This window comes from Grus americana, chromosome Z (genome assembly GCF_028858705.1).
Source record: "Grus americana isolate bGruAme1 chromosome Z, bGruAme1.mat, whole genome shotgun sequence".
Taxonomy (NCBI): Eukaryota; Metazoa; Chordata; class Aves; order Gruiformes; family Gruidae; genus Grus; species Grus americana.
This window is the reverse complement of record NC_072891.1, coordinates 80,626,720-80,653,080: the sequence shown is the minus strand read 5'-3', so window position 1 is coordinate 80,653,080 and position 26,361 is coordinate 80,626,720. Positions and strand designations below refer to the sequence as shown.

The 26,361-nt window shown below is 38.5% G+C and overlaps 2 protein-coding genes across 3 annotated transcripts in view; one reads left to right on the top strand and one right to left on the bottom strand.

Annotated features, from left to right (window-relative positions):
• XRCC4 (X-ray repair cross complementing 4) overlaps positions 1–2,863 on the bottom strand; it is a 188,499-nt gene extending 185,636 nt beyond the window's left edge. For both annotated transcript variants that reach the window (XM_054809592.1, XM_054809593.1), the window contains exon 1: positions 2,776–2,863. The gene's annotated coding sequence lies outside the window, so the exon portion shown is untranslated. The remainder of the gene's footprint in view (positions 1–2,775) is intronic.
• Positions 2,864–2,927: 64 nt separating this feature from the next.
• TMEM167A (transmembrane protein 167A) lies at positions 2,928–25,744 on the top strand. The gene is made up of 4 exons (XM_054809594.1): positions 2,928–3,046; positions 15,429–15,538; positions 21,110–21,144; positions 24,534–25,744. Exons 1-4 carry the CDS (start codon positions 3,044–3,046, stop codon positions 24,602–24,604), a joined length of 219 nt encoding a protein of 72 aa, XP_054665569.1. The 5' UTR covers positions 2,928–3,043; the 3' UTR covers positions 24,605–25,744.
• The last annotated feature ends 617 nt before the right edge of the window (positions 25,745–26,361 follow it).

Sequence of the window (26,361 nt, the reverse complement as noted above, 5' to 3'; positions counted from 1 at the left end):
TGATCAAATGGCATTTTTCCCACAAAAAGGAAAATATGCAGCTGAAAGCATTTTAATACAGCATGTAATCAATGAAAATTCTTTTTCAAGTAGTTGAGACTGTTGGAAACTTCACTTGAAAATTAAATTGCTAGGGTAAATAAAAAGCATTTTTGCAAAAATTTACAATTTTATATGTAAACTTAACAGAAACTATCAAAGTAGATAGCAGTATATAAAAATTATAACATAGGGCATGTTTGCAAACAAAACTACTGAACTAGAGAAAGTTAGCTGACCACCTGGAAGCAGGCTTGACTACAGTGTGACCGAGAACTGACAGCTGCGATCTCCTCTGCAGTTAAAGAAATTATTTTTCAATTTCAGTAACTAATCCACAATGAGAAACCAAAAGTGAAACCAAAAAGGAAAACCAAACCAGTTTTCTTTTTCCATCTCAGACACACATAAACAAGTTCAAAAGTATTATTGCCTCTAACATCTAGGGTCACAGTAACCATTAGGGGTTGAACTGTTCCTTGGTATAGTTATAATTTCTTTCACTTTAAAAATCTACCTTAACGTGACATCAATCACACACTTTAACATCAGGTTATACAGATAATAAGGCTGGTTATACAGATAATAAGGCTGTTTTAAAAACTGTCTTTCTGTGTTTTAATTGAATTTCACTTTTCATCCAAAACCTCAACACGTGAATAAAATAGATGCGATGATCAATTTTCACTAACAAAATAGGAGTAAGAAGAATGAACATGTTACGACAAAATTACCATGCATCTTGCTGATTGCCTATCTATCAATGGATAGATACGCAAATTAATGAACCTTCATAGTTACTAGACTTACACAAATCCAAGAAAAATAAGAACAAATCTAAAATCAATATAATGTCTGAAATTCACAGGACAGAAAAACCAGTTATACAAGAAAACCCATCTTAAATTCTACATCTACTTATGTTGAAAAACGTTCAAGTAATTTTGGTGATTATAGATCTGAAACTACAATTTCACAGAGAACTCCAAATTGTAGTTAATAAAGTTACTACTGCAAATGAGGGTGGTGTTTAGACAATAGTAACATCATTATAATTGGATCATGTATGTCTGTTTCAGTTGACTTAAAGTACTTTGTTTTAATATAATACTGCCTTGATTCTACTATACAAACATGTTTTATATATATGTTCACTCTCATTGCATTGCAACCTCCTACAGCAACTTCTGGAGGTATGTCAAACATTATCCCAACTTCTTCTGGCAGAATGAAAAAAATGTTTCCTCTTACCAAGGGAAAAAGCAAAACCTGTCCTGCACTCAACAGAGAAGCAAAACCAATTTGGCTTCAGTACGTAAAGATACAGAATGACAGAGAGCTCAGAACAAAGCCATTACCTTTGAAAGGGTTAATGCTTTTCAAGTTCTGTAAGATGAAGTGTAGTTATAAAAGGTGAAACAAATAGTTCATAGAACTTCAGAACAGAAGTTGTCATGACAGCAACACCTAGGCATCTTACTGTAAATACAAAATAATCACTCTGACATTCTTCCACAGAACTGGTCAGAACTCATGTAGTCTTCGCTCTACTGAAGTGCCTCACAGGATCAAAGGTAATTCCTTAAAAAAAAAAAAAATCTCCTGGTTTAAAAAATAAATGCCACATCTCTTTCACAGAAAGCCAAAATGAAGGCCTGTCCCTTTCGTACGGCTTGATGGTAAAGCAGGCACTGTCAAAACCAGCTGCCAAATGCAAGAGTCACCATGGATTTTAGTTCCAGAGGCTTCTCTTACACGTGAGTGTAAGCTGCCAGCCATGTAGAACATTCAGCTCCTTTAGTAATTTTGTGTCTTTAGTTACAGGAAAACGTACTGTGGTCATGACAAGGAAATATACTACCTTTCCCCAAGCATTTTCAACTTGACTTGATGTGTTAAGTGCAATTACAGAAAAGGAAATATGATGAAAACTTCTACAAGGAGAGAATAAGGGAAGAAAGCAAAAATATAGGACACCAGACTGGAGTGGAAAGAACAAGCTCTGCTCGCTCCACTCCCTCTCCTCAACTCCCTTCCGAAGGGAAGCCAGTTTGGAAGCCTTCCCCTAAGGAAGAACAGGACCTTGTCTTTAGAGTAAGAAGTAACTTATTCAAAACCAGCCTCGTTAAGGCGCTATTTATGTCCTTTACGTTTCACTAGCAAGTGGCTCAGCGCCGGCCGGGACCAGGGGGCAGAGCGCCGGCCGGACAGGGCCCAGCACTCAGCCTCCCCCTCAGCCAACCGGCCCGCTCCCTGCCCCGCAGGCAGACCGCGGCCAGGGCCGGGCGGGAGGCGCGGGACACAGCAGCCCACACATCACCTGCTGGAAACCCACAGCATAAATGAGAAAAAAAACAAACCAAAACAAAACACAAAAACCAAAACCAAAACCAACAACAAAAAAAACCACCTTTCGCGAACACGCGAGGGCAGAACGGCCACGCTGCCCTGAGCCTGGCACCTGCGACACCGTGGCCGTTACGTGCCCAGGGGAGCGGGGCCGGGCCCCACCGCCCGGTCCGAGAGGCCTGCGGCTGATACCGGGTCACCTAACAGGACGGGCCCGCTCGCCCTAGCCCCACAGCACCGGGGGTAGCTGACAGCCTCTCGCTCGCTCGCTACGGCCCCACAGCACCGGGGCACCGGTGACAGCTGACGGCCTCTCTCGCTCGCTCGCCCCAGCCCCACCGGCGGCTGCTCCCCTCACGGCGGAGGGGGCGGGGCGCCCCGACCTACCTCCTCCTCCTCCTCCCGCGCCGCCGCCCGCCGCTTCCACCTGCCCGAAAAGGCCGCGCTCCCGGAGGTCGCGCGACAGCCAATGATCATCGCGCTCGCCCTTCCGTCCCTCCTTCCTCCGTCGGCTCCTGCCAATCGCGGCCCCTCGCATCGCCAGCTGCCAATCCCGGCAGCGACTCCACCCATGCCCCTGAAGCCGGCGCCCCGTAGGCGTGCTTCCGCCCCGCCCCCGCCGCCGGAAGTGTGATGTGGCCGCGAGCGGGTCGCCATGGTAAGCGAAGGGCGGCGGGCGGGGGGCACCTCCTCCGCTCCGGGGTCGCCGCGGGATCGGCCCCGGCCCCGGCCCCGGCCCCGGCCCCCTCCCGCCGGCACTGCCGGCTTCCGCGTCACCCGGCCAGTCGCGTCTCGGCCGAGCGACGCCTCTCCGGCCTGGTAGCCCCCCAGAGCCCCCTCAGATTCCATCTGAGCCTTTAAACTCCCGTCGGAGGCCGAGGCCCTCGCCCCGCCGCGAGGCAGCGAGCCCACGGGAACGGAGCCGTCCCAGTTCCACCGTAAAGCCTTGCTTAGCACTTGGCCTAGCAGTAACGCAAACCGGGCACGTCTGCGCCCCCTTGGTCCCTTTCCCGCCCCGAGCGTGACACGTTGTCCGTCTGTACGGGCCTAGCCCGGGTTTTCCGTGGGGCAGCAGTCGTTACTCAGACCTGCGGTGCGTTGTCTGTCGGATAGTATTTCTGTCTCTTCTGATTTAATGGGTCCGTTGTTTGACGTCTGCTTCCTGAGCAGTAAGCTGGATCGTGACGTTGACTGCTCTTCTCGTTTTTCAGGAATAGCATCAGAGGCCTTGATCCGTTTGCTAATGAAAAGTATGAATGGGGTATATAGAGTTGACCTAGAGGCTTATTAGCATTGCCATTTATGTTTTCTATCATTTCTGCCTTATTTTCTTTCTATGTACAGAGAATATAAATGAAAAATTTGTATGTGGGTTAGAGTTAAAGCTGTGCCATGAAATAATCTTTCTCAGCTAAAGCGAAGATCTTTGTATGAGCGGTGCAGATGCATGATTTTAAAATTAAAAGGAAAAACAAATAGCTAAGAGAAGAAAAGATTTCCCTGTACAAATAAGGATTTGTACATAACTTTTAATTCAACGCATTTATTTTAAAATAAGCATTTTCAAAGTTTTTCCTAGACTCACAGAACAGTTTGGAAGGGACCTCAAAGATTATCTGGTTCCAACCCCCTGCCATGGCAAGGGACATCTTTCACTAGATCAGATTGCACAAAGCCTCATCTAATCCAACCTTGACAGGTTATCCATCACCAGTTCTGTATGCTGTACAACTTCCGCTGAATCTCTCTGTACTTCCAACATATTTATTAAAAGATTAGTATCTCTTGAACTTTCTTATGGTTTGGTTCAAAAAAAGTTCCTAGGCTCCAGATCTTGTCACCAGCAGGAAATTGCTGGAAGTTGCTCACCCGAGCATTCCTTGGCAGATCTTTCAGATGAACCTGTTCTAGTCTATGACTTCAAGCAGTGAACAAAGGGTTTTCATTATAAGAGGCATAAATTATCTCAGAAGATCTAAAATGCGCATACGGAACACAAGAAAGAGGAGTGAATTTTTCACCTCCAATCAATGTCTTGAAAAGGCAGATGTTATAGAAGTACATCACTCTGCTCTTCTTCATAGTACTTAAAAGGGTTGGAGATTGTAGAAAAAAAGACAAGAACCTTGATGATCAATCAGACATTGCTCAGTTTAGCACTTAAACACTAATTTTTATATCTAGCAGAAAGATTATGGCACTCGTATGGGATCTTGTGAGAATTTCTTCTCTGCTTGTCCATGTTGCTTGTAAGAGGTTGCTCTGTGTGCTTCAAGGAACCTGAACTAAGGTAGAATCTTTAAATGAGATTTTTCTTGTGATTTTATGTCAAAGGAGGTGAAAATAAGATTCCTCAGTCCTCTAGTGTTTGAATCTCCTCAGGGAAAACAACAACCCTCATGGCATATCCAGGACTTTTGATTGTCTGTGATGCTACCTCTGGTGTCATGGCGCCTTAGCAAAAAAAGTTGTTGCCTTGTGGGATTAGCAATCATGAGTCGTAGTTAATGACACTTTGTTTTGAGCTCGCACTTGACTGTGAGATAGGAAGCAGCTGCTGTCTGTGTATTTTCGAATGGAATAGAATGGAGCTACACCTCCAGTTTGTTCTCTTTTTCCAAAGACAATGAGCTGCAACTGTGGCAAATGAGTAATTCTGTGAATAGCATAATTTTTGAAGCATAATTTCCAAAGGACTTTATCGCTTGGAACTTTACATCCCATTGTCCCCCAGGCTTCCTTGCCACATCCTTACTAAACAAGTCAAAACTTGTGCTGGCTGAACAGCCAGCTGCTGCCAGACAGAACATATATAAGCTGGCTTCCACCTGTCTCCTGTCTTTTCTTTTATGTGAAAGCAAAACTTATGTTTATTTTTTTTCCTGTTCACTGCCAGTGGGTAGAAAAAAATACTATTTTAACTTAAACCAGCTTTGAAAGCAGGTAGAAGCTGCTCAATGGATTAAAAAGTTACTGGAAACAGAAGAGATGCAATATAATGACACAGCTGCTTAATCTATTTGGAAGGATAATATGTATTGTTTACTGACTTTCACAAATCATTGTGTCAGTTTATCCTGTCAAACTTTTGAAATAGTGTATCTGAAAACTCAAGAAAACTTTTCCTAGTAGGGTTGAAAAATTTGCCACACACATGTGATGTGTTGGGTGGAAAGAGGGAAGAAGGCTAAAGTATCATTAAATTAATGATAAGCCTCTCACCTGCTGAAGGGTAGTCTTCACTTTGTAGCAAAAATGTGCAGTTGCAGCAAAAACATTTTGGTAAATATGTTTCGTGTCTGTAATGGCAATTTGGTGGTGAAGAAAATAAAGAATTGCAGAAAACTTAACGAAGATGGTTTCTTTCCCTTCACCCTTTGGTTTTGGACTGACCTCGAGCCCCACATTACTGCCAAAAAACTGATTTGGGAACTTTCCATGAGGATAAATGTTTCTGTCACAATCTTTGTTGCTGTCTTAGAATGGTGTTTATAGAAGGAAGGGGAATTGCTCATATAACCAATTGTAAAAATATTCATTAGTAAATATTGATCCAAACCAAGCTGTCTGATATAAACATACCAGAATTGGAGACACTGTTCTGCAAAAGAACTTTCAGGAGTCCTCAAAGTTTTATGTTTGGCTTATTCAAAGTTACAGGGAAGAATCAATCCTGATTCAGATTTGTTAATAACTTTGTTTTTATCATGGCCTAAAGGTAGATAGGATTAAAATATGTCTTAGTTCATCTTACAGTCCTCAGGTATCATTAATATATAGAAATATCCATGGTTTTGTGTTGTGAATTTATTTTGGAATAATGATACACAACTTCTTGCATGTCAGTATTATAACACCATTAGGCATTGCATTTTTTGAATAAGAAGCAATTAGAATTTTAGGGAGTTATAGCTGCAGTAACAAATTTTTCATGTCATAAAGCCTTTGTTACCCAGCTAATCTGATTTTGCTGGGAATCCGAGGATTTTAGTCCTACACCAAAGTTGTAACGCAGTAGGATGCTAGGATCTCCTTAGCCACCAATCATGTAACAACTGACTTGCATCCCTGCACTGGATACGTGTTGACCCCTGTGGCAGCTCTGGCATGCCCCTACCAGTAGGAGCAAACACTGCTAATTGAGGAGAAAGCAAGAAGGATCGGCTCTCCATGTACCTGTCCTCCTGTCAGAATAACAAGCTTGTCAGAAAATTGAAAAGGATAGGAAAGGAGAAACACGAGACGCAGCGTGGGGAGGTAAGGACAGTGAAGTATGTTTACTACACTAGTATCGGTGCTTAGTATATCTCGTACCATCTGTAACTGCACTTGTTTAATAGTAACGCTACTGTGGAGTAGGCATGTTGTGAGTTAAGTCTTGAACTGTTCAGTATAGGTACTTCTCTGTCAGTGTCCAAGAAGATGTGAAAATACATTATCAATAATTTCCTTCTGTGATTATAGAACAGAGGAAGCTATTTCTTGTGCCATTGCATCTCTTGATTTGGATTTGGGAAGTGTAGGATGCAATCAGTCTACTTACAAATTTTACCACATACCTGAACAATCCAGGAATGACACCAGTTGTGAGAAACCATTTCCATGCTGAGCATTTCTTACTAAACATCTTTGTCATTCTGTCTACTATTAAACATCTTAATTTTATTCAGTAATAGCATGAGAAGTGGGGATCACATTTTTACACAGGCCATTTGAAATTAATAATGAGCTGTGATTATACATTGTAGTTTTTCCATTCATGGTCCAAAGTCTAAGTTGAACAAAAAGGGAAGTTATCATAAAATAGTCAATGTCACAATTAAATTTTTCATTAGCTGCAGCGTTAGACACCATGCACACCCACTGTAATAGCTACAGTGTTGAATAAATTTTTCTGCTAATGCACAGAGCTTGATGTTCAAAATCACCAAAAGTTTTCATTTTCAACTTTGTGACCAAGGAAAGAAGGTGGAAACAGCTAGCATCTTGCTAAAAATGTTACCTGTATTACAGATGCTAAGGTTCCAAACCACGCATCTGAACTCTGCCAAGTAGGAGATCCCAGCACTATGGGACATCAGAGACTTAGCAGAGCTTTTCATTATTTCTTGAGTAACTAAGTATGTCTTTTCCTGATAGAGAAGTATTTATTTTTCATGTTTTAAAGAGAAAGTTATACTGTTAATGGAAAAAAAAAAGTTTATAAATGATATACATGAAATGTTTTGGATTTGGGTTTTGGGTTTTTTTAATTCTTAGGTAAATTAAAAGATAAGCTTATTGTTCAGCCTTTAGAACAGAAAGAGCATACTATCCCTTACTGTGTGTAGGAACTTCTTAACAGTTTTTGCAAGGATGTTCAGGAATGCAGTTCAGCTTTGAATAGCTCAGGCTTTCTATAGGGGTAGGAGACATTCAGAGACATAGAAGACGTGTGTTTTTTTCCTTTTGTGCTGTGGACCCAATCTCTAGTTATTTTTTGATTCTTGCTTGTGAGTTTGGTATGATAGTAGAACTTTCACTGTAACATTATTTTCTTAAATTTATCAGACACCAGTGGATATAACATTAGCTGTATCACAAATGTCAAAATATTCATTAACAACAAAGCAAAAATATTTCAGTATCTTCCTTTTTTGAGAATTTGACTTTCTTCCATGTCTGTCTTGAAATTCCTGTAGCACCTTCTGTTACAAACTCGTGCTTTTTGCACACTACTTTTATTAGAGTAAGGATGTCATCTGATTCAAAAGGTACTGGCACGTTAGAATGACTCTTACCTCTTCCATTCACACAAACAGTTTTTAGTGTTTCTTAAGATTGTGTAGTAATTTTGAAGTAAACAAACTAAGCAGTGTGGTGTGCAACTTCAGAAGGGAGAGTTAGCTAATTTGAAAGAAACTGTGCTGTTCAGTTATCAAAAACACAAGAATGGTACAAGTTTATAAGTAGCCATGCTTCTTCAATGAATAGCAAGAAAAGCCAGAACTTACTTACTTATGGGATATGTCTTTTTCTTACGTGGGTAGTTTTTCTCCTTCTGTTTGACTACACCCAAGAAATCTCTAATGTACAGATTTTTAGGGCAGGAGAGGCAAAAGAGCTACAAATCAAGATGTATATCCTTTTAGAGAGCTCTGTGGCAATGACTGAATATCACCTACTTTGTTTGTAGTTCCAGAAAGTACCATTAAGTTCCCTGTTACTCTGCAGAACATACAGCATCCTAGAGAGATTATAGAACTTAATATCTAATGGGAGAAGAAAGCGGGGAAAAAAAATATCTGTAAAATTGCAAACTATAAAATCTGCAAATAAGATATGGAGGAAAAGATATCTTGAGTTTTTACTGCCATATTTAACATAAGTCTATATTTGAGTAAATATGTGGATATATACACCTATGTGTTACAGTAACCCTGATAAAAAAACTTAATATTGTAACTTTCACTTTTTTTTTTATTGTAAGATTTTTATGGTGAAATGCTGCATTTGCTAGCTGCTTGCACCAAAAGTTCGATTTTGAAACTATTGTTTAGGTTTTGGGGCAAAGAAGAAGGAATTCAAGTGAGCATCGAATTTCAACATTGTCACCTTGAGGTATCATTTCAGTGTTGGTCTGTGGATAACTCAGCATGTCAAAGTCAAGAGAGCTTTTGTAGGAGAGGACAACTGTTTCCATCTGTGAATTCATTGTCTAATTGTTTAAAGAGATTCGTTATGTTTTAAACAGCTGTATTAGTCTTCAGTTGACTGAAAAGTATATGTGTTAGTTCCTATCTGCTGTACTTGCCATTTTAATTAGACAACATACTTCTTCAACAAATATCTAGGGGAAAGATTCCCTATTATTCTAATCAAGCCTTAACATAAATTTTATGAATGCGAAAATACGTATTTGAGACAAAACTTTGAATATTTTAGACAGAAATATGAATGAGCATTAAATATTGTACTTAAATTCCTTGGAAACTAAATACTGGGGTGAATGTGCAGTAAACTTAAAGACCCCTATTCACATTGGAGCAAACAGTATCTGATAACTGGACAGTATTTGGATAGTTATTAAGCACAAACCAGTTTTGACTAAACACCTCTTGCTTAGTTTTTCAGTGTAGTTTTGCTAATAATCACTTCAAACTTATTTGCAAACTTTATATTTTCTTATAGTTCTAATTAGTATGCCCGTTTTACAAATACTTATTTTCCATTCATTTTTATGAGATTACATTTGGCAGCAGTGGGAAAACAAATTATTTGCAAAGAGATTTAGACTGGGGAAATGGGAATTGCAATACCTAATGGAAACCTTAGACAGTAAGCATTTTCTCTTTCAGCTTTTTAAGGACCTCTTCATTAAAATTTCATATAGATTGATTTCACTTTTCTATTATGGGCTTTGAAGCCTACATTACTATTTTAATACAGGCTTTTACATTTTTATCAGCTCTTGCTTAACCACAGTTTAACTACAGTGTAAGCTGTGGCTCACATTTTAATATAAGAAAGGCAGCTAAATGATCGGATGTCAGCATTTGTTTCTTTGGTTCCAGAGAACATAATTATCCATCAATTTTATATTGACGAGGAAAAAAAGAAAATAAAACTGTTCTAGAAAGACTATATTCTGCAGCATATTACACAAATGCAGTTATAATTTCTTTAGAATATTCCAATAATTTATCTGTGCTTGCCCACATAAATTGATTATTATAATAGTAATTGTGGGGCAAAGTTTAATAACTTGCTGGCACTATGATGGCCTCTCTTTTTATAGCACGCACGCATCATGGTCGCACTACAAACAGAGATGTAGTAATCATTTTGTAAAGACTGAAAGTCTAGGGAAGATTAAGTTTTGGGTTCAGTGTTAGGTCTGTTGAGATAAACTGGGAGAGCTTTTGGTTTAGGCTTTCTACCAACCCAGGGGGACAACAGTGTGGGGTTTATGTTCTCCTCCTGCATGTTTTTTTTCCCCGTACAACTGTGACATCAGGTGGTTTATTTTAAATGAAAGTATATAAGGCAAGGGGAAATTCAGTGGGTCCTTCCATGGCATATATAGTTGCATCAAAACTTGCCATGTAATTTACTATTTTTTATTATAGTGCTACCCAAGGGTTGCATCATTAAGTGGTTCATAATTCTGTGGTGTGGTCTTCAAACACACGGAACAAAACAGTATCTGAATCGGAGAATGTAGTAGAGGTGGAGCAAATAGGAAGTACAAAGATAGATACCATATGATGACTTGGCTATGACTGTTATTTTCACTGTAGAAAAAAATTAGGATCAGTGCATCTATTATGGCTACGTCTGCCAAGGCTGAATGCACATTCCCAGTGATCACTAAAAATTTAGGCATTCATCTGTCTGTGCCCTTCCTTTCAGCACATTCAATTAAGTACTCTTATAAAGTACAATATTTGTTGATAACCAGAAGTCTGAGTTGCCTTTTTTATTTTTTTTTCCTTCTCCCCAGGTGTAGTGAATTTAATGCTGACTAAATTGCAGGAGTGACAACGTTGTCTGTAATCAAGGGGGCTGTGCAAATGTTATGGCCTGTCAGGGCTCCCTTTCTCAGCCACAGAGGAAATTTTTCACTCTAAATCAACACTTACTAAAATATATTAAACACTTAAATTAGCACGTACTATTCCATAGATTTCTTTTTACTCCAAAAGGAGTAAAGGAGCTGTCACACTACTACTTCTCCTGTATTGTAGCAGAGTCACTGATGGCATCTGCCAGGGGCAACTGGAGACCGTTTCTCTCCTTAAAACTTCCTGTCTTGCCCCAGTATCCTGTGTGCTGACAGCTATGCTGTTCAGATGAGGACTCGGGCAGGAGTACATTCAAATGTCTCTAGCTATAAAGTTTGTCTTCTAACTACCATATACTCACATGAGTATTTCATGCCACCACTGCTAATCTGGACATAAGAAAAATTTAAAGAGTATTCATTCTTTATTTCTATGGTGTATGATATGGAATTATTTTTACTAAGATGTGATATGATCGGGGAAATAATATTGAGGCATTTTTTTAAGGTCTAATTTTGGGAAGGATTTAAAAGAGCCTTTGGGCATGTAGCTCTCAAAGCAAAAATCCATGGTCCTAAATTTCTAAAGACTTATGGAAAAAACTTGCTCTTGCAAGTTCTGCTGAATACAATACCACCTTAGTGCTGCCGGCGATGTGATAGTTCTCCACAACTACCTGGAGACAGCACACAGGAGAAGGAGGGGGGGAGGTGTAATTATCTAAGTAACACAGAATGTAACTACTAAGATGTTTCCACCATGTCAGAAATGTGCCAAATGGAGATGTAGGAAATTTCAGTATGTATAATTAAAGCCACAGCTTGTACCATCTAAAACAAGAATAAAATACCAGTGTTGATTCTTTTCTGCGTTTGCAGTCTGAGTCTCAGGAAGTTAGTTGTCTTTTCACCAGCATGTGGACATCGTGTCTGAAAGATAGGATCAGTTGCTCCAGGTGCTGAAATTTCTTTATAATGGGAACAAGGCTCACAGGATCTACATTAAGCCAGTCAAAATGTTTGAAAAATTGCAATTAATTACTTTTGGATCAGAGGAACTCGGCTTAACCAAATGAACTGCAACCTACCTAGATTACGGCATTTTCCAAATAGCGTCGTATGTGAATGCAGTATTTTTTAAAAGTATTCCAAGTAATGCATGACTCTTATAGCAGCTTTTAATGACATCAGTTCAAGCAGCTGGATGTAAATCACCCTTTTTTGTAAATTCAGCTGGACCATAAGAATTACTTCAGATGTGAAATGTAAAGCCATCCAATTCAGAAATAAATTTTCATTTCCAGTTTAAAATTGTAAACAAATTTTAAAATAGGCATGTCTGTGCTTTTAAAATGACTATACAGAAAAATGTGTAATTCAGAGGATTTTCAGTGGAATGGTGTCTGTAATTTCAGTGATGCCCAGTGCTGCATATCTGGAGAACCACGTAAAGAGCCCAACAAAGAACAATTATATACTGCTCCTATTGATTGACTAATAACACATTTCATGACTATACATTTACAGTCCCTGGAAATGTAAAGAGGAAGCAAATGTGCCCTTCTGCCATTTTCATATGTTGAAGCACCCGATACCACCAGCCTCCTTGGGAAGCAGCTGCAGGAGAAAGCTTGCAGGAATTCATGGGAACCAAGCTGGGCAGGCGCTGCACTGTGAGATGTCGAGAGCAGCTGTCTCTCCCGGAGGACTGATCGAATTAATCAGTTGATAGCGAGTATCTGGCTTTGCTGAGAGGCAGCCACTCCTGGATCCGGCCCCATCGCGTTCCTAGACCCACAGGAGCCAGGAGACATGGCCTCTCGTAGGCCATAAGGGTTGTCTCTCAGGGGGAATTGAGTTTCCTGGTTTCTGAACTTGGCAAAACTTGTGCCTAGTACAAAGGCAAGAGTCTACTGATAAGTGTTTTGTCCTTTGTGAATAATCTGTCCGTTATTTATGACACAGTAGAACAGAAATGATGACTCAGCTAGCTAAACTAAGATACTAAGCTAAACATGATGTAGCAAATGCTGTTGCTCAGAACAACAGGTGGCCTCACCATGAGTACCTGAGGGCTGGCTTTGGGTGTTGGATCACCACTCCACTCGTGTAATGTCCCCTCTCCATGTTCTCACTTACTACAGAAACCTTCCTGCATGTCAGCTGCTGTGTGTAGTTGCCATTTACTCTTTACCTTTCTCCACTGCCTACCCTCTCTCTGCATCCTAATAATCACATTTTCACCCTGTCCCATTTTTGTCACTCAGGGTACTGTCATGGAAAGGGCAGGAGGAATGAGGGAACTAGCTTGGGAATTATGCTTCTGCAGAAAGATGGCTGATGTGAGAGGGCTCCTGCTTCAGGCAGGAGCAGAGTAGCACACCCACTCCAATGGCTAAGGCTGCCTTTGAGGGCATGCCCCTGGCAATCTCTCACTTGTTCTTTGAGCCTTTCTATGCTCTTCCTTCTTAAGGGGTGGCTCCCCCCCACAGGTGCCTGTTGGACCCCATTAACTTGGACGTTTAAATTGGTTTGTGTGTCTAGCCTTGTCTAATCGTGCCTTCAGGCTGGCAGTTGTGTGCATGTTCCAGTATTGCTTCATGTGATTCATGGAGACTTCTACATAAGCAAAGTTTGTTTGTTTTGCTTTGTTTTTTGATACAACATTTTAGATTTCAGCATCAGCAGAGCTGTGGATGTTCCCATGGCTTTGCTCCTACTAGCACTTCTTATTTTTCTCTCTTAATTTGCTGTTAGTGCAATACTGAATTTAAATACTGTGATTTTGATTTATAATACTCCTTAACTATTTAAAGAAATTTGATTATCAGAGCTTCAAAACATTAGAATTTTGCGACATAGGAAGAAAGTGCACATAGATCAACAGAGATGTGCTTCAGGCTGTGGAAATTGGAGCTCTGATGTGCTTTTAAATCCTACCAAGTTCTGCTTGAAGGAGGAAACTGCAATGTACTATCCCTTCATAAATGCTAAGTATTTAAATTTAATTAAATACTACTACTCAGCCTTCTGGGTTGAAAAAATATGAGATATTTAGACACAACTTCATCAGAACTCCAGAAGTAAGACTGAATTTATTGTATTTGCTTTGCCATTTTTTTGAAGTTCAAACTAAACGGGATTTGCAAATGAGGGTAGCTCATTTGCTGTTTGAAATAAGCAGTTGCCTTGTCTACTATCTGGTGCTGTTACATTGACCAAAAGGTCAGCTGAAAGATGCTGAGTTAAAAAAAATATTGAAACAATAAAACTAGCTCCATGCTTTGTGCAGCTGGATTATTTTCACATTGTAAGAAGAATCTAAGTCTCAGATTTGGGACAAATTATTGGAAGCTACAAATCACAAGGACTAGTAGGCAAATATTGCTACTAAAAATTCCAGTCAACCTATTGGGAAAAAAAAAAATGTTGCTAGTGTATCGTTTATTGGAATGGTGATGTAACTTTTGCTGGGAATCAGCATCAGCCATTTTTCTTCCAGATTTTGTACCTCGTTATGGAGTTACAGCAGTCCTTACATGAGTACCTTCTCATGTATAATGTTTATACTTCAGGAAAAGACTGCTTCATGTAAGCAGTGATAATTGCTTATAAGTTGATGATTAAAGGACATGTTGGTCATATGAGACTCAGGCTTTAGTTAAAAAAAATATTTGAGATGCACTTACTGCTTATTACTAATATTTTAAACTTTAGCAAATAGCCAGAGAAAAGTAACGTTTTCTCAGGAATTGTTTCTTCTTACTGCCAGTAGGTGATTAGTTTTGCTGTCAAACAATAGAACTTTAGTTCTCCATCCTAAGGCAATTCCTCCATTTTTCCAGCGTTTTCCATATAATTAGCACTTCTAAAAATGTATTTACAGTAAAGGTGTTTTAAATATAAAATCAAAAGATGATTTGAAAATAAAATTAATCAGTTATCTTTTCATAGTTCAGATCAGCTTAATTGTATGTATTTCTACACATCTATTGAATTTTGGATGTAGTCTTCATAAAGCTGTATATTGACAGTCCTCCTACCTATTTCTTGTTATTCTCTGTCTTGGCTGCCACTGGTTTACTTGTTTAATACTCTTCACCTCCACCTTCACCACCACCATATTCTATTGATGCAAACTACAGTTACACGTATTCTTGGCTGAGAGGGAACATTGTTTTCTGTAACTCTTAGCCTGCTGCTAATGGGTTTCCACAAACTGGCTTTGGAACAGGTGCCTGGGAGCAAAACTGTAAGGTTACCGTTTTGCCTGCTGCTTCTTTACACTTCTTGGGGTGGATTGAGAAGGAAAAACTCCGTTCTTCCACCATTGTGTACAACAGGCTGTTAAAAGAGTTTCTGATTCACTGGCGTTCTAGGTTTCATTTTTGTTTTTAATGGGTATTGTCTAGGGGATCACCTGTTTTCCCCAGCTTATGCAGTGAGGGAACTTTGTACTGCAGAGATGTAATTTTTCTTTTCTGATTTCCTTCCATAGTCAGCCATCTTCAACTTTCAGAGTCTTCTGACTGTAATCTTGCTGCTCATATGTACCTGTGCCTATATCAGATCCTTGGCTCCCAGCTTACTGGACAAAAATAAAACTGGGTATGTATTCTAATCATTTTAAAAACACACATGCTTTTTGGTTTTAGCTGCAATATTTTACTCTTAGTATCTTCTAATGATGTGTGATAATATAAATCCTATTTTAAAAAATTTCTTCTTTAAAGATAAAAATCTTCATTTTATACCTTACAATAGAAGGCAATAAGATATTCACAAGCACGTACTTGCAATTTTATACTAAGAATTTATTAACTAACAATGCCAGCTAATATTGCTTTATTTTTCTAGACTTGCAATTTTCTCATTAGATCCTTATTAAAGATACAGACATGAGTGACAGAAAGAAAACATTTTCCTACATGCAGCTATTTCTGTAATAATTTTTTATTATTATTCTTAAGGCTGGATAAAAACATTAACAGCAGAATCTGTGTGTTTGTTTTCAAAATAGGCGTTTTTAAAGTACGGGTTTGAAACACAGCTTCAGCAATAGTCTGTAACTAAAAAAATTTCAAACTGTTTTTTTACCACACTACCCTTATCTGCAGTCTCTTTAAATATTTTTTTTTGCTTGGAATTTGTAGAAAAGTTTTTGAAAGCTTCTACAAAACCTAACCCTTTTTTTTTTTCTTTTTGGTCCTTTGGTCACTATGACTTCATCTCACTTTTATTCCTAAAGCACATGTTCCTAGGTGACCAATGTTTTTCTCCTTTGTGTTTCCCGTTCTCCTGGAATGTGCTGTTGCAAAACAGTTCTCTGACCCTGCTCAGCAGCACAATTTTTGGGGTGGTGGGCAATGGGGGCAGCCACAGATCCACTTTCGCTTACAATACCCAACAACTTTTGGCTTACCAGTTTTCTTTGTGACTGGACGTTGGGTGCAATCAGCAGTATGCAGAACTGTGATTTAAATGTTGTGGCGTTAAAGTAACGATTTGGCAATTTTGATTTAGAAACCACTGAGGTTGTCTGTAGTATTTCAATAATACAGTCACCTAAGGTTAATACAAAGGAGATAATATTTATAGAAGTTGGAGGTAATTCTAGCTGGTAATGTTATAGCTGGAAAAAACAGGCAGGGTTTTGGGCACTGCGTGTTTCACTTGTCCACTTTTTCCATTAGATCATTTGCTGTTTAAGAAAATGTTTTTTCCCTAAGTATTTTCTATCAATTCTGCATTTAATTTTGAGAAAAAGTGTCAAGTTTTAAGTAGACTCCTGCCACCAAGAACCTTAAGTGCCTGTCTTCTGAAAACCTTTGTTGTAATTAACCTCTGGAATTGCCATTTTATCACACAAGTTTTCCTTTAGCAATGTAAGATACCCAGAGTACGCTACCTTTTTTTCAATTTGGAGTTCTAACATGAAAACTAGAATCACAGAACGGTTTGGGTTGGAAGGGACCTCAAAGCCCATCTAGTTCCAACCCCCCCGCCATGGGCAGGGACACCCTCCACTAGACCAGGTTGCCCAAAGCAGCTTGTGTCCTTTCATATGGGGCTGTGAGGTTGCCACTGACGTGAGAGATTTCTTTTGATAAAAGCAAAGATGGAAAGAAAGGATGGAAGAAAGGATGGCTTCATGAAGGGGGGCGCGGGGGGAATTGGGTGTCTGCTAGTGGAAGATAACACAATAGTCAATGAGGTATACACAGTTAGAAGTAGGAATATTTATTTTACTGATTAAAAATTTTAGTGCTGTTCTTGGCAAGGAGTATTTCCTTTAATCTGGAACTACTCTGTTTATTCTTGAGGCAAATCTGTCTGGAGTACAATAGAACTCTCTTCATAAAATGTTTTCAAAGGGTGCTGACACAGTGGAGGAGTTGGACGTTTGATCTGTAGGTTTGTATTTATATAGATGTTGGACATACTATTTTATTTTTATTTTACATATACGTATGTGGACTACTTTGTACTGGAGAATAAAATGTTAGCCTGGAAGCAATGAAATTTGTTTCCTGAATGGTGGATGTTTACATGGAGCTCATATGCTGTTAAACCCCTGTCCCTCTTCACTAACATATTCCATGCTCAAATGGAAATGTCTAGACATACTGGATAAAATAAATTCTAGTGATATTTCATTTTACCACAGAGATGATCTTACCTCATTATTCCTACTCCAATTTAATAGCATAAAAAAGTAGCAATAAAATATTAAAGTGACAGAAGAAATGTTGATAGTTATTCACTATATTTCTAAGTGAGTGGTAACTTCGGTGAAAATTTAAATCTGTTGATAGTAAGTAAAGAAACATGTTTCTGTTGGTTGAGAGACTGTGTTGCAAAGCGATGTCACCCATCCTCATAACACTGTATTTCATACTGTTGACTTCTGCCAAAATGTGTCTTTTCCTACCAAGCCAAACAGAATTTTAAACCTTCATTTTCCCTGACGTGTCTTGAGTGTTTCCATGTGCTTTATCCTGAGCAATAGCGTTTAAGGTTGGGAAAGCACGTGGAGATTTACTGTTTCATGCTAACTAGAGGACAATGCGTACCACGACATAATTCTCTCCTCCCTGCTAACCAGAAAGATGTGTTAGCTTATACGCAGCGGAGATTTCCTTTGACTTGCCATAAGGATTGCAGTGGAGTATCTCTCACACTCCCTCCTGCAGTGGCAGTGGGGTTGTCCTGGTAAACACATGGCAGCTGCATTTTGCAGCTTTCCCAGTCTAGCAGCCAAAGTCTAAAGCCCCACTAACCCTTTGTCGTCTTACTGGGTTCCATTTCTTTGCAATTTTTTTCTCCAGATAACCAACACCGCTTTCGTGATCGGTGCTTTTAACATTAACACTGAAAGCCAGGAATATGCAGCAGCTCGTGCACATTTGACTTGTGGTTGCCAGAAAAGAGCAGGTATGCAAGCCAGACTGACACGTTTCACCTGCATCAAAACAAGGATGAAGATGAACATGAAGGGGAGAATAAGGAACAGTGCAATTACTTTGAGTAGTTGCTTGAGGAGGAATTATTTTGGAGCAGTTTCATTTAAGGCAGCATCATTTCTGTAATAATCAAACAGGTTTTAACTTGAAGCGGTGCACATTGCGGACCTGAGATGAACAGTGATGGAAAAATTCAGGAGAGCAGAAGGCCTGCACAGGCTTTTCTTCCAATGTGAGCTCCCCAGTTCATCCAGAGGCTGTGATTATTATACCTGTTTAGAAGGTCCAGATTTCAATTTGCTTTTGCTCAGCAGCAAACTGTGTGGACAAACAGATGTACTTGAGCTGTTCCAACACCAGCAGAAGCCTCTTAAAAAGGTACTGTTGTCATCTGTTGGAAGGATTGTCAGTCCTCATGTCAATGGTGACTTTTAAGTTCATAAATCGTTAACTGCAGTAAGGGTAGCTGATGAAAGCCATATTCCAACTGTTTTGTACCTCCCACATCAGAAAGGAAAATTAATGTTTTCACCAAGAAGGGGGTTTTCTAGGGCTAGGAACGCTGTGCAAAACTTCAATTATAACTTTGCATTGTTTCACATGGTCAAAAAACCCTGAGAAAGTAAAGAAATACCCTTGCTGAGATTGTGAGGCAAATCCAACAGATTTATAGACTGCCTAAAGGAGTTAATGTTCTTTTTCCCCGGTAAGATTCTTCAAATATGCATATGAAAAAGACAGTAAGGTTTTATTTCTTTGAGTTCCTGGACAAGTTTTTCAGCGATGGCAACATGAAATGCTGGGCTGTGGAAGTTTTTGTGTTGGTTTTGCAGCATGCAATCTGTAAATCTTAATTTTACAGAGTAACAACAGTTTTCAGAGTCTTAAGCACCATCCACACAGTACTATGGAGCTGTCTGTTTTACTCTGTAAGATTTACACGTCACGCCTTTTTACCTGCATGCATCTTCAAAAAGTGCATAGATGTCTTCAGGTTATTTTCCTGTGTGACCTCTTAGCCTGGAAAAGTGTGATTGTCTACATGCAGGGATTATTACTTCTGCCTGTGGAGCTATATAAAAGCAGAAAAATGAGCTTTGACTATACAGAAATACTTCTGGCTTGAGGTAAAATTATCTAAAGCACAATTAAAAACCCTGTTTTCTAAAAATGAAAATGCTAGAATACTGTTCACAATAAATTGGTCAGCAAAGAGGTACATCAGTCAAAATCATTTCACTTTAACTTTGAAAACCTCAGTCATTTGCTGCCTTTTTGAACACTTGGTTCTTACCAGCCCAACACCAGACCTTTGTTTCAGAAATAAAGGGGAGGCTGCTAAATGGAAAGAGGGAGAGATGCTGAAGTAAACTAGGACCATAATATATGAAGTAGCATGGAAATTCTTTTTTTAAAACTGCAGGATATGTTGACTGCTGAAGTATGCCGGAGCAAGTGGCCCAAAACTACCTGTCTGCATTCAAGCAGGAAAAAAATAGACAATTGCCAGAGCCCAAGAAAGGGGGAAGGCAGATAATCAAACCATTGTGGGTTCAGAGCACTGTGGGAAAGCACTTGGAGAAATGCCATCACAGCAGGTAGTAGATAGAGCCCCACAAATAATGTAGGCTGAAGTTACTGCTGATAAACGTATCAGGAGAAGGAGGAAAAATAATTGGGTTTTTTTAAGTCCATAAATCTATAAATAGACAATATAGTTGAATCCAGATGTTTTTACTGCATTGCAGCCAGTCATACTATGAAGGAAACCTTCCTGTAGACAAGCTTTCAACACAGTTTTGACCAACGTTTGAAAGGCTGAAAGCTAGCTTCTAGTTCAGGTTGCTTTAGTATTCTTCCCCTCTTCCTCCTCAGATTCTAAAGCAGTGCCTGCTCTTGTTCCTCTTAGTAGTCAGCATGGGTCTTTTTCGTTACACAGAGAAATTATAAATATGTGGCGTGCATGCTTGTGCATCCATTTGGATGTGCTCTCAATAGTTGAATCCTGCTTTTCTGCTTTGTTACTTCACTTGTGAGAATTAACATCCTGGGCAACCAGCATTAGAGTCACGTGAGCAAGGTAAATCTTGGTAAAAGAGTAAAAACAAACCTGAAGAATTGTTTTGTTATTTATATCAATGCAAGTATTCTATATCAGATTAAATCTATGAGTGTGCTCTGCTAGAAAAAACATTTTTATCTACTATCGCTAAGGGAAATACAAAAGAGAGACTACAAAGCATTAAATTTAAAGTTCTTTGGTTTATCATTTCTCATACCTGCAGGAAAACTTGCTTCGAAATCTTAGCATAAAAATTTTCCTATATGCAGTAATATGGAAGCTTGTTGGTATTTCCTACTCCAGCATTTTCCTAGTTCTGTTTTTTTTTCTTTACATAATTTTCTGTCTAGGGTACTTTAATGTAGAATGTAGAATTCTCTTGAAGACATTTGATTTGGAACACGAGTGAGTAAATGCATCTTTTTCTTTCGTTCATGCAAAAAACGTTGTTAGACTTAGAAAGAACTTTGCCACTTGTTTCGTTCATAGCCTGTACTTTGTGCAGGCATCTGATACTTTCTGATGTTGAGAATAGTGTGAAGTTGACAAACTACTTTGTTTATTTAGATTGTTTTAGCATAAGAGAAAGAAAATCAGTTGACTTAAATTATTTTATTAAACCAAGAGCCTAATTAATTTATTTTGTCTTTACAGACTGTTGGGAATATTCTGGAAATGCGCCAGGATTGGTAATTTTTTTTTCTTTGAAATCTTTAAGACCAGTGCTTTTTCTAGAGTATGCATTATTTATTAGGATAATGTTTCTATGCAGCAATGAAACCCATATTAATACGTCATCTTAAAAAATCAGGTTTTACCTCCATGAAATGTAGTGAAGAGGGGAGGGGATGGGGTACGACTATCTTACTTAGTGTCACGGAAGCCTGCATTTTCTAATGTTAATTCATATATGTGGTGTTATATTTGCAGAAATCTTTTGCACTTCTTACTACATGAAATAACCAAGGACATACTTATTAATATACAAAGAAATCAATGATTCTGTATAAACTGCTGTCTATTTGAAATTGTAGTGGACTACAGACAAAAGCCAGATATTTACGTTATAGTAATAAAACAACCTGGAATTCATAATGCAGTAAGGTTCTCTTGAATCACAAATGTCTTTTTTCTCTTCTTTCTTTATTTAGCTTCTGTGCACTTTTGAATTACACAAAGCTGTTGGTGTTAAGTGGCATTTTTATGCAGGCTGGTCAGCTTTATCTGATTTTAGACATTTTCCCATAACATTGATATTTATATTTATTTCAATCCTTATTCTGAATTTATTTTGAGAAGGAAATGGGAATATGCAACAGAAGTTCAGTTTTAGCGTTAAGGTATATCCAAAAATTTTTTAAAATTACATATCCATCCTCAAAACAGTATTCTTCAAATTGTATTGTTAATGCAGAGTAGAAACATTGAACTTGTAATTCCAGATCTTCCTACTTGTCATTGAACCTAAAGGAAAAATGTATGGTTCCCTTTTCTGCACTCTCAGGCTTTGAAAGGGACATGACATACATTTTTCAGTATGTCAAAAAGCATTGATGCAAAAACCAGTTTTCTGTGAAGACTTGTTGTTAAAATGATTGCCAATAGTGTCCTCTTTAGATATTAGACGTAGCAGAACCAATTTTGGTATCGCAATTGAACAATACTGGCAAGGTGGCAGCTGTCAGAAATTAATTCTGAGCTATACCAGCAAAAACAAACATAAAAATTCAGCTGCATTAAGGTTTGTTCAGTGTTGAGGAGAACACCTTACCTTAACATCTTCTTTTTAGTCAATTAAGTGCAAGCATATTTTTTTTTCTGTTAGCTATGCACAGCAAACAGTTTAATAAATTATTTAAGAGTACACAGGAGGTTTCATGAGGTCCCTGTCAACTTGATAAAGTTAAGAACTGCAGTTCATCTGGAATATAGCCTTGTTTCCCCATCACATAGTGACATTAACATGTTTGCATTTGCTGCATCCAAGGCAATGCATGCATTCTTGTGCGCCATACTCAATTGCTTCTTTTTATGTTTTTAATGTAAAACACTAATTTCCTTTCAACTTACATCTGGAGTGGTCCAATTTTACTTTCTTTCAGACTGACAAATGATGAGGTAGCATGTTAACATTCCTCCTGCATGTTTCCTTACGTAACAGTACCATATCCTCAGTATGGGAAATTGGGTTTGAAGATGCTTCCTATCATTTTGTTTGTGTTAATCACAAAAGGCATGTAGAAGGTGTAGGCTTTTAGAAATGAAAATGCCTGCTGGCTTCCTTTACATTTAACTTGCCTGGTATGTTTAAACAACCTTTTCACATGTGCATAAGATTTTAATAACCAGCAAGTGGTTACATATTTACAAAGCTGTGCAAAATAATGTTTAATCCTGCCACATGGTGATTTCTCTTTTAAGAAAATTAAGAGCAGGAAAGTGTAACCCATATGAAAATTGTAATACTCTAAATTGTAGGAGGTGGACTTCCTCAAAAATTTATTTTAAACAGATGTGAAACTGCAGACATTAATTCATTCAGTTATTTGAAGTTTAATTAAATATATGCCAGATCATGGCAACATCTTGTAATGTCACTGTAGCAGGCACTCCTGCTTATGGGAGGTGTCACTACAAGTATTTTTTTTTCTTTTGCTATGAAAAGTTTGTTCCTCCTGTATTTGAAGGTCCTGCTGGTAAAAGAGACTTTTTTTCTGAGGATTACACATTAATGCTAGACTTGAGAGACTTGGCAGGTTTTTTTCTTTAATGTTTCTCTGAAAAATGTATCTCAGAAAAGATGATTTATGGTAAGACAAAAGACCCTGCACAGCAAAAGGAAATTGAACTTTGTTTAAAGCAAAGAGCTCCAGCTCTGTCTTTATGCTGCTGAATGCTTAAAAACAGGAACCTTCTCACTTTAAAGAGTCATTGCTGTGTTAACACAATGTTTTGTAGGCTGGAAGTATCATCCAGTGCAGGGGACTCTCTGCTCTCCAGAGAGAAGTCAGTGGATTCATGAAGAGTAATGCTTAAAGTAGACGGGTAAAAACACTGGCTAATTAAATGGAGGAAGTGTCCATGTTAATAGGTAGCAGGCTGATTAACATTACAAATATTTCTCTGATTGTGTTACAGTTCTCTACCTAAGATTAATTTTTTTTCATAGTTTATTTGGTGAACAAGAGACCTCTGTAACACTTTGTTCTGGACCAAATGGGTAGGAATAGATCTTTCTCGATTGTCTTTTCTACCAACTATAAGTCTGTTAACAGAGTAAACTTAACTTTCATCCATGATCTGCCCTGGAAAACTGTAACACTAATTTGAAAGATAAACAGACATGTCTGTGCAACTTCTGTAATCTGTTGACCATTTTTATCACTAACCTGAAAACCTGTGGACCAGACCCTCTCCACATGCTAACAATGTTGTGCGTCTCTAGCAAAGAAAAAAGAGGCATCTGGCCACATCTGGGCCACTGTGAGCTCCCCAGCCATTTAGCTGGCTCCTACATGATACCATGCATAGCAGATGCACATAGCAGCTGTCATGGCCAGACAGCATCGAGGTACACCTCTTCTCAGCTGACACGGAACAGCTTTTGAGCAGCAATAGCCCTTAGGCAGAACTGGGAACAAAGCCGGTAAAAGATTTGGTGTCTTGATCAGCTTTGTGATGCCAGCCTCCTCACTCTTTTTGGTACTAAGAGATAGCAGTGAGATAGATAGATATATATATTTTTTTTTTTTTTTAAATGGTTTCCTGGAAACTGCATCTCAGAAAAGTTGGTTTTTAGTAAGGTAGAAGTCCTTGCATTGACCTTTGCTTAAAGCAAACAGCTTCAACACTGTTTTTCTGTAGCAATATATCCTATCCTATATCTTGATTTTCCCACTCCCATGCACATTCTTCCTCAGTGCACAACTGTAGTTGTAATAGCACTTCTCCAGCTAGAAATGTTGAATGTTAATTTGTATGTGAAATGGGATAATTACCGTGTTAGGCTAGGAGAAGCCTAGATCTGTTTAGTCATGCCTGAATTTTTGTTTGGTTTGGGTTTTTTCCCTCCCCTCAGGTGAACGGAAGAGCCCCTATGTGGCTGTGTGCTGTGTCGTGATGGCCTTCAGCATTCTGTTTGTACAGTAGCAACCGGAGAGTGTCCCCTACACCCTACCACCAAGCAGCACAGCATGGAAGAACTTCTGGCAGGAAAAGATGGAAAAATGTCATCAAGTCTCCCCTCACACATTGGATAGCCTGTCTCTTAGTGGACACCCCCTTTCCTGCAAACAGACCGTCATGTACAGTATTAGTGTTCATCATGTACTTAGTAATGTCAAGTCAGTACTGACACTCCTGATGTAACTCTTGAAAGGGTGTCTGTCGTGTATATCAGTTTAAGGGGAGCTTTTTTTACACCATGCAGTTGAAAAGGCTTTTAATTTTTGTTTGATAGACCTATTTAATGAAACTTAAAAATTATAAGTCTAACAATAGCAATAAAACCACTCTTAAAAGAATAAAGAATGTTGCGACTCTAAGATATGTTTACAAAAGTATTTTCGGTTCTTACTGTCTAAACAATTCCTGTCATTTTATGATAGCTATACTGACATACCAAAAATAAGACTTTTGGCCTAAGTTACATTCATCTTTCATTTTGTAAACTTGTAATTGCTCAATCAATCAACATTTTTATTGTTAAGAAGATATGAATTAAGGCAGGGACCATAATTGTAGTGATGTCTGACTAGCTGCTGAGAAGGCACAGATGTGCGATTTGAGAACCTGGACTGCTCTGTGTAAAATATCATATATATTCGTTTTTAGAGATCTAGGTCTCAGGTAAATAATTTCCCAACTTTTTTCAATATTGTGACAAAAAGATTCTAAAGGCTCGCTGCTGTTGTTGCATGTAATATGAGGTTGCTAAATCATCTCAGTGAACAGTTAGTTACCTTCTTAGGAGTCTGCAGATAAGGATTTGCATGTCCCAATATTCTTAAAGAAAACAACTAAATTATATTACAGTCACTATTAATAAACATTAGATTCATTAGATTACCTTTATCAGTACTTGCCATTAGCATTTATTCTGTAATTTTGCAAACTTTCATTAATCTAGCAACTTATTTTAATAGTGCCTGACAGGTGTGTTTACATCAGACAACTCTATGACTTCGTATTGACAGCATTTCAGAGAGTTGTCTGTTAGCAGGATTTGTTGTACTGAAAAGGTGTGTGATGAGAATTAGCTAAGCTGGCAATAAAACACACTGAAAAGTGCATAACTGTTGTCATTCTTGTTTGAAAACTTGTTTCGTAGATCCAAATTACTCTGCATTTAGAAAGAAAGTGATTATTAGTTATTACCTTTGTATTATCTCACATATAGCTGCATATCTAAATCACCATCAGAAGTACTTATCCAAAATCTTTTCTGATCTGGAGCCAGGAGAAGTAGATTTCTCCAATTTAGGCCAGATAAATACTCCTGGCTGTAAACCAGGCAGGTTCAGAGGAGTATGGAGCTGTATGATGGTGACCACACTGTGCACACTTACAAGCCTTAAACCACGTAGGAGATTTGGGGAGAGGCAAAATCTGTTTCTGTAACTTTTAAGTGTGGATAGTGCTCCAAACATAGCATCAAAGCAACTCATTTCTGGATTTCAAAGGTGCCATTCCTAGACTGGGGGGAGGGAAATTCCTAAGGAGTCTTGGTTTTTGACTGTCGGGTGTATACATGTTCAAAATATGCAAAGACTCATCTGATAACTTTTAACATTAAGCAATTATATTGTAGTTTTTAATATTTATAGGACTTTATTATAAATAATGGTGTTTGCATGATATTCACACATTTCCAATTCATCCAGAGCTGTTCTAGTTATCAGATTAAT

Coding starts and splice junctions, on each gene's coding strand:
- TMEM167A (XM_054809594.1), top strand. Junction 15,539..21,109: donor CTGGACAAAAATAAAACTGG/GTATGTATTCTA, acceptor TTGTCTTTACAG/ACTGTTGGGAATATTCTGGA. Junction 21,145..24,533: donor CTGGAAATGCGCCAGGATTG/GTAATTTTTTTT, acceptor CCCTCCCCTCAG/GTGAACGGAAGAGCCCCTAT.